Below are 8,241 nucleotides of genomic sequence, written 5' to 3'. Positions count from 1 at the left end.
AACACAGGAAGAAAGTCGGCCGTTTGGAGAGTCAAGCTGCTGAATGAACCAAAGAAAGTTCTGTTTTTTATTTTTCAGTCACGTTTTCCTGCCGGAGTTTTTAATTTTCGGTCCCAGACTCGGTCAACATGCTGATTAAGGAATTGTGAGTATCTTTTTATTGCCATTATAATAATTATTATTGTAACTATCAGGAGACAGAAACTCTTCTTCCATGTCTCTGTCGTTGCTTTTATCAGATTTCTGTCGAATTATTAACCACATTAGAAACGAAAGCGTCTGTTTCAGCTTCCTACTTACCCCGATAGAGTTTCTGCTGTCGAAACTTTGTGTGTTATCATTTAAAACCAGGTAAAGTTTAATGACTGTCACAGTGAACGTCACCTCGGCTTATTTAAAACCTACCAGCCAAACCTTCAGGTGCAGACATAACTTTAGTTTGGAGAGAGAGAAGTCACGGCTGCAGCCAGACGTCGCTTTCATTGATTTTAGTGTCTGGAAAAGATTTTAGAGCCCATCAATTAATAAAGAAAAGAACTTCAGGTAGGAAGTAGGTTTTTTTTCCCACCTTGAGAATTAAGAGCACTTCATGTCAGCTTTATTTGCACACACACACACACACACACACACACACAAAAGACTCCAAGTCGCTCAAAATGTTTGTTGGAATAAATTAATAATCTTTTGTGACGCCAGGCGGTTTTATGGCCTCACCTCATATTCACACCATTGTTGGCTGTCATATGACTGTGGAGCAAAGTGCATGAAAAGGCTCAGCCGTGTTAAATCACAAATCTGAGGACGTTCCTGTGCCTCGGTAACATCGGCTGTAATGCTGAATTAAATGGAGCCTGATGGTCAGGCTGTGTGAACTGTGCATGGAGACGCGTCGTCCTCAACACAGGGGCCATAAAGTTCACGCTCGGAGGGTTTCGCCTTCCGCTGTTCTGTTCCAATGAAATATTCAGGCCTTGATGGACCGGCAACAGGTGGCGATTAATTGGCTATTGTATCAACTCAAACAAGAGGAGGACACACAAAGAAGGCACACATGCAGCGTTTCCATCAGAGCATCCAGACTTACAAAGGGTTAATTCTTCCTCTTCTCTCACTGACACTGCAGAGAAATAAAGCCACTTCCCAGTTCACTAAACGTAACTGTACAGCTGCACTTCTCTGAAAACCAAATTCCTGATGATGATGTGAACAGGTTGGTCCTTCGGAGGAAAGCAGCAACACACATCTTGTATCTGCAGCTCATTTTAGAGACATCAGCAGCTGACTTGGCTTCTCGCTGAATGTTGTCCATGTTTAAATTATCACCTTGTCAGCTAAATAACTTTTAACAGCTCAGTTGCTGTTTCTTTATTTACCTCCGACACACTCCAAGGTCGTGTTTGATCCACAGAGATTGTTGGCAAGTATTAGCCATTGTGTAGTTCTAATGAAGTCAAAATTGGTGAGCCAGCTAATTTTTATTGTCACTATGCTAAACTGAGCTAACCGTTGATGCAGACATGAGTGTGGTGTTGTCTAAACTGTAAATTCCACATTTGGAAGCCGTTGTGGCTGCTCATCGACGTGCTCACGGAGAAAGCCGATTGATTTCAGCTTTGAGGCTGAAATGTTGAATTGGAGTCCGGAGGTCTAATCTGGTTTATTGCTGATAACCGTCTCCTCCTCTGTGTTGCAGCCGAATCGTCCTGCCCGTTTCTGTGGAGGAGGTAAGAACTCATTTGTCTACTTTTGTTTCAACACCTACAGCTGATAACAGCTGATGCTAATATTTATAGACTAGAAACAGAAAATACTGCCTTTGTTTAAATATGGTGTCAAAGGCGACCCTGAAGTCTGTAATGTGATGAATCGCCCCGTTACTGCATGGCTGAGGCGACTTCTCCGGTCTAATGGAGAAATTTAGGACTGCTCTGCAGAAAACTGTGATAGACAAAATTGTTGAGCTACAGGAACAAGGAAGGTGAAGCTCTTTGGGTTCAAACTGCCTCCTGCTGCACTGGAGTTTGCAGACAACATTACTGATGAAGCAATCCCACCCGAGATCGACAGGCCCTCAATTTCACTTTCAACTGCCGTCGCTTCATCTGTCAGTTTTCGGTCTTTTTCTCACAGCAGCTGCTCTTTAGTTTTCGTCACAGGAATGCCGTTCGAAGGCTGCTGATCCACATATTTCACCTGCTGCATCTGCTGTGACGGCCTTTCAGAGACGGCTATAGCCGTAACCCCACGCATGCTGCTGCTCAGTACAGTATGTGCCCAGACCTCCGTTGTGTTGTTGCTGCTGCAGCGTCACTTCGCCTGCAGATGCCCTTGACGTTCAAACAGTCCGCTGCAGAATTTATTTAATCTGCCCCGCTGACAGCTGCTGCCCTGTTCATTAGATTTCTGCTCATTATTTTTGAAATAATTTCTTACTCAATGACTCTAAACTCTAAACACTGAACTCTTTGTTCCTCTGTTGCTTCACTGAAAACAGGAGCCAGCCTTTCTCCAAGCCGCGTAATAACAGTTTGCTTTTCCTCTCTGATCCGTTTCATTGTTGAATGTTTTGCGGATTTGTGCGTCAGTTGAGTAACTGAAGTGTGACCATTACAACTGCTGGAGCTGGATTCAGTCTGGATGAAGCAGGAGTCCAATCTGTTTTGAAGAGAATGGAGTGTCTTACAGTTGTAAACTCTATTACTTGTTACTGTTTCTAAGAAGTGACCCATAACTTCAGCTACAGGATCAATTAAATAACGTCAGAGAAAAGGATCAAACTAATATATAATAATAATATAATTATGGTCATGCCAGCAGGGAAGCAGGAAAGTTTCCTCACACATAGCTCCACAATTTGGTGGAATATAAAATATGTAAATTTTGGTTCAGACCCTTTGTGTGTAATATTTGTTGATTCGTTAGACTGCAACGTTTGTGGACAATCTGAATTTTGACAATATCACAGATTGAAAAAGGTCCTGTGATCCACTTCTGAATTCACCAAAATTCAATGTCTGTGCAGTTAATGAGTAAAATCTCTGCAGCATCAGTGAGCCAATCGGCATGCAGCGCGTTTGGATCAAGGTCTGATGATGCTGATTGTTTAAGGACAGATTTCAGTGAAAACAGATTAGAGGAGTATTGAAATAAATATTGTTAAGGAGCTGCATCAAAGTCCAGGTATTTTTGAATGATAGGATAGGATTCCTTTAATGTGTTTGTGGGTGGCACATCTAATTAGGTTTTAGTGACAGCGAAGTATCCAAGTGTTGGATTCTGGTGGCTTCAAACAAGTTTCAGCAAGAAAACGTGAGGATTTTGCACGTCGGGACAAAAGACTGACTTGTTCTCATTCTGAATGAATCAAACTTTGAATGGCGGTCCACACCTCGCCGTCTGTGAATAAGTTGATTTTCTCATCACGCAGGTTCACTGTTTTTAGCCAACGGCAGGACCACCTCCATTCAGGTTCAGCCTGTTTGGGGCCTTCTGTCCCCCCCTCAGCTCCATCGTTTTGTTCACCTTGCCTTTCTCTGAGCTGCTGGTAAACACGACAAGTTGCATTCCTGACTTCCTACTCAGAGCGGTGAGGCCGAGCATCTGCAGCAACCAAAACAGGTTACCAGCCTGTAATGATGTTCGAATAGAACTGACATACGTACGGCAACCAGCTAAGACCACGGACAGGAGAACACGTTTCAACGTCGAACGCCTCACAAACATTAATCAAACTCACCAAAGTTATAAAAAGCACCACAGCAGACAAATTAAAGATCTTATTATGTGTGTTAAGTGGGAGTGTGCCTGTCAGGCAGAAAGCACCCATCGTGTGAGTCATTCTTTCCAGTGTCACAAAACATTTTCATGACTCAGGAGGAGTTTGGACTTTAGGGGCGAAAGGAGGAAGAAGAAGAGGAAGAGATGGGGGTGGGGGAGAAAAGCTTACTCTGCTCTGGTTTTTCTGTCATTGCTGAGGTCTGTGTCGAAGGAAACCGTTAACTCATGGCCTGAGGACTTAAGAGATCATGACAGATTTTCCAAAAGAACATCTCCCCCCCTGCACTGCAGTGTCTTATTTTCTTTTGACAAAGTTATACAGGAGTCTGACAATCATGCAAATTTCACTATTTGATTTGTTTTTTGTTTTGCTTTTTTCTAGAGCTGAGCTGGAAGCTAATCGTGTTTTTAGGGAAAAAAAACTCTCGTGGAGAATTCAGTTTTGTTTTGTTTTGGTGGTTTTTTTGTTGTTGTTGTTTTTTTTTGGGGGGGGGGGTTATAAATTTTGTGTCTCGATTATACAACAGGATGGCGAAAAGAGATAGGAAGTGGGACAGAGAAGGGGAAGGACGTGCAGGAAACACACAGAGATATCAGACCAGGGGTCATGTGCCCTAAACACACATCTGTCGGGTCACTGTTTTAAAATGAATATCAAGACCTTTGGCTATCTTTTCATTTGGAAACATGTAAATTATCCACTTGGGGGCAGCAGAGCAAGCTTCATCAGAGGTTTTATCTTGGAGGGCGTGTGGTGGGACTATGCACCAGAACACTGAACGAAAAGTTTTACAGCTTCGGCCTCGCATGCTTCATTTGATCCAAAAGTGAAAATGTTTGCAGTGGAAAAGCTCTTGAGTAATTCCCTCCAAATCCTCAGAATTGATCATCTTTCCTTTCAAAACTTCTTCATCCAACTACATTAGTTCAGTTCTAATAACCGTTCTGCCCCCCATCCAGTACCAAGTGGGGCAGCTGTACACCGTCGCAGAGGCCAGCAAGAATGAGACGGGTGGAGGAGAAGGCGTGGAGGTGCTGGCCAATGAGCCCTATGAGAAGGACGGAGAAAAGGGACAGTACACCCACAAGATCTACCACCTGCAGAGGTTGGCACATCAATCAGAGAGACATCTCTACTCGGGAAGAACCCGAAAGAGTAACACTGCTGTCTGAAGGACGGCTCCAAAGGACTTTTAAATGTCTTTGTACTTTGCACTCAGCAAACTTCAGTTCTGACAGGAATAAATAAGACTACGTTAATCTGTGTGTTTACAGTAAAGTGCCAGGTTTCATCCGTGCGCTCGCTCCAAAAGGCGCCCTGGATATTGAGGAAAAGGCCTGGAATGCGTACCCTTACTGCCGAACCAGTAAGCCCCCTCTGCTTCACAGACACACAACACGACTGTGACTGATATTAGCTTCACACTGCAGGCCATTTTAATGTCAACACTTTGAACACAGAGGGCTGTTGGTGTGTAAAGTTAAAACCTTGTTTGTCCTTCTCTTTCCGATCCGTCCTCCTTCCATCACCTTTTCTTCTGACGCAGTCCTCAAAGTAAGTCTCCTACCTACTAACGATACGGCCCTCTATATTTTTTATTAAAGTAGTCGGGGGAGTGAACGAGCTGATATGCTGACGTTTTGCTCAATCATGTGGAACGATGTGATTGTTGGCTGACTCACGTGTGTCTCTCTCATGCTCATAGAACAACTACATGAAAGATAACTTCATGATTAAGATCGAGACGTGGCACAAGCCTGATATGGGCAATCAGGAGAATGTAAGTCGCAGCATGAATTAATAACAAAGCACATCAACATGCTGCCTTTTTTTTTTTTTTTTTTTTTTTTAAACTAAAATCACCAGTCTGGGTATCCAGATCTGTCTTCCTGCATTATTCAGTTGAACTGAGGTTGATTTTTGCCTTGCTACAGGTACACGGATTAGACAAGAGCTCATGGGAATCCGTTGAAATCATTGACATTGACATTGCAGACAGAAGTAGCATAAGTCAAAAGGTAAGAGAATGAATATGATTTAGAAACGAACTCACATCGATTCTGTCAACACCTGTAGCTAATTTTGTCAGAGACAGATGGATAATATAGATAAATACTTTGTTTATTCGCGGGGAAATAATAAACAGCAGTGATTAAAGAAGTCCAGTTTATGAGCCATTTCCTTTGGCTGAGAAAATGTTTTGACCTGCTCTAATTTAAAAACGCATCTGTTTTGATTTGTTGCTAGTTAAATGAAAGCTTGATTTTACAGGTTAAACACTAAACAGTGTGATGAGTATAATAAACCTGCTGCTCATTAGGTTGCCTCACTGTTTATCATTGTGCTGGTTGTATTCACTCTTTAGGATTACAAACCAGAACTGGATCCAGCAATCTATAAATCAAAGAAAACAGGGAGGGGGCCCCTGGGACCCAACTGGAAGGTACCGTGCCTCAGCTCTCTTTTACTAAAGTGGCTGACTTGAAGTGGGAGTTTTAATGTTGTCTGTGTATCTGTGTGTTTTGGCAGGAAGAACTCGTCGACAACCCCAACTGTCCGCACATGTGTGCCTATAAACTAGTAACTGTTGAATTCAAGTGGCGCGGATTGCAGAGCAAGATAGAAAACTTCATTCAAAAGGTGCATTATTTAAAAATGTCAGCTTTCTTCCTTTATAAGTCAAATGACCTTTTTTATATTTACAGTACATCTCCCCGCTCTGTTTCCCCATCCAGATGGAGGGGCGTGTGTTCACTCACTTCCACAGACAGCTGTTCTGCTTGATCGACGAATGGATTGATATGTCGATGGACGATATACGACATGTGGAGGAGGAGACCAAGAAGGAGCTGGATGAGGTGACTGAGCACAGTATAAACAGCTGCCATTTAAAAAAGGAAAAAAAAAAATCTCATGTGAATAAAAGTAGGACAGAGTTAAACGGTCAGTATTAAAATAACAGAACAAGCTTGATTTGTCAGAATGGAACCCTAAAGTTATAAAATGGCAAAAAAAAACCAAAACAAACAAACATTTTTAGAACTAAAAATAACCCAAAAAGTATCCACAATTAAAAATAAATTAGAAAAATATACCACCAACCAAATTAAATTATATTTTGAGCTGCTTAAAAGTGAATCTTTCTCAACTTAAAGACGCTTTATGGCCTCGATCCAGCTGTTGGAGTAGTTGTCAAGATAAAGCAGCTGATATGAAGAAATGCTGTTATAAATGGTTTTATTTTGTTCTTATCCTGTGGTACTCGATAAAACCGAACAGGCCTCTCACTAACATGTCTGTTTGTCACAGATGAGGATTAAAGATGGAATTAAAGGCATGTCGGCTGCTGATTGATTGGACCTCACGGCATGCAGTAAGTGTGTGTGTGGTAGTTTTGCAGCAGTTTTACATTCAACATTTTGAAGAGGTTAATTTAATTTTCATTTTATTTTTCTCTCTCTGAAACAGGACCGTCCTGCTTCCTTCAGCGAGCTCAGACTGCTCGCCTCAGACACTACGTCAGTTTGATAGGCATAATCAAGAATACCACACTCTTAATAAGAGCTTGTTTTTCTAAAGCTTTTGTGTGCACTGTGTGTGAACTACAATTGAGTACAATTACAGGACCTTTTATTTTTTTACTTTTTTTTTTTTTTTTTTTTTATTAAACTCCACTTTGAGGATAAAATGTTCTTTCTTATGCCTATTTGGTCCTCTTAAATGTTGAAACAGGTGGTAGGTGATAAGTATATAATTTTTTTTTTTTTTTAAATTGCAGTTATTTGGGTTTTTTCTTTATTTTGTATATTCCATGTTTCAGTGATTTATTGTTTATTTACCTGAGCGAATCTTCTGCGTATGTATGCAAAGTTGTTTTTTCCGTTTTTTTTTATTTATATATAATTGACAAAAATAAAATAGGCTTTTGACAAATTTTCTCCCTTATCTCACTAAGTGCGCATTCAGCTGAAAACTGTAAATTCATCATGACACAGTGACTGGAGGCAAAAACGATAAAGATCTATAAACACAAACAAAACTACAAAGGATGGAATTCACATCGAAATACCTCAACAGAGCCATTTTATCTCCATTTATCTGATCATCCGTGTCTGACAGCACCAGGTGTTGGTCAGGTGCTTGCTTTGGCTTCATATGTTTCCAACTGCTGTGTTTTTAATTCTAGCTTTGGGCTGAGGTTTTTATTTGTGATGATAATATGTGAATGGGGAAAAAAAAAACTGAACTCATTGTGAGTCCAGTGTTAAATGAGAGAAACTGTATTTTAATAAAATGACTTATAGGACTGTGTTGTTTATTAAACACAACATATTTGTTCCTTGACTTGTGTCAGTGTGTGTTTGTGTAATTTATTTCATTTTGCAAAAACTTGCAGCTGCAAGAAAAACCTGAAGACCTTTTATTTTGAAGGGAGCGTTTCCGGAAGAGGGGCAGGGGTCGGC

The 8,241-nt window shown here is 41.1% G+C and overlaps 1 protein-coding gene across 1 annotated transcript; it reads left to right on the top strand.

Annotated features, from left to right (window-relative positions):
* The first annotated feature begins 2 nt into the window (after window positions 1-2).
* Window positions 3-8,122, top strand: LOC115053292 (phosphatidylinositol transfer protein alpha isoform-like). Its single transcript, XM_029517880.1, has 12 exons — window positions 3-145; window positions 1,694-1,724; window positions 4,738-4,883; window positions 5,053-5,144; window positions 5,325-5,332; window positions 5,484-5,558; window positions 5,713-5,796; window positions 6,144-6,221; window positions 6,308-6,418; window positions 6,514-6,636; window positions 7,088-7,151; window positions 7,247-8,122. Exons 1-11 carry the CDS (start codon window positions 129-131, stop codon window positions 7,130-7,132), a joined length of 810 nt encoding a protein of 269 aa, XP_029373740.1. The 5' UTR covers window positions 3-128; the 3' UTR covers window positions 7,133-7,151; window positions 7,247-8,122.
* The last annotated feature ends 119 nt before the right edge of the window (window positions 8,123-8,241 follow it).

The sequence above is a fragment of the Echeneis naucrates genome, chromosome 13 (assembly GCF_900963305.1).
Source record: "Echeneis naucrates chromosome 13, fEcheNa1.1, whole genome shotgun sequence".
Classification (NCBI taxonomy): Eukaryota; Metazoa; Chordata; class Actinopteri; order Carangiformes; family Echeneidae; genus Echeneis; species Echeneis naucrates.
This window is presented reverse-complemented; position numbering and strand designations above follow the sequence as displayed.

Coding starts and splice junctions, on each gene's coding strand:
- LOC115053292 (XM_029517880.1), top strand. Junction 4,884..5,052: donor AAGATCTACCACCTGCAGAG/GTTGGCACATCA, acceptor GTGTGTTTACAG/TAAAGTGCCAGGTTTCATCC. Junction 5,559..5,712: donor ATATGGGCAATCAGGAGAAT/GTAAGTCGCAGC, acceptor GCCTTGCTACAG/GTACACGGATTAGACAAGAG.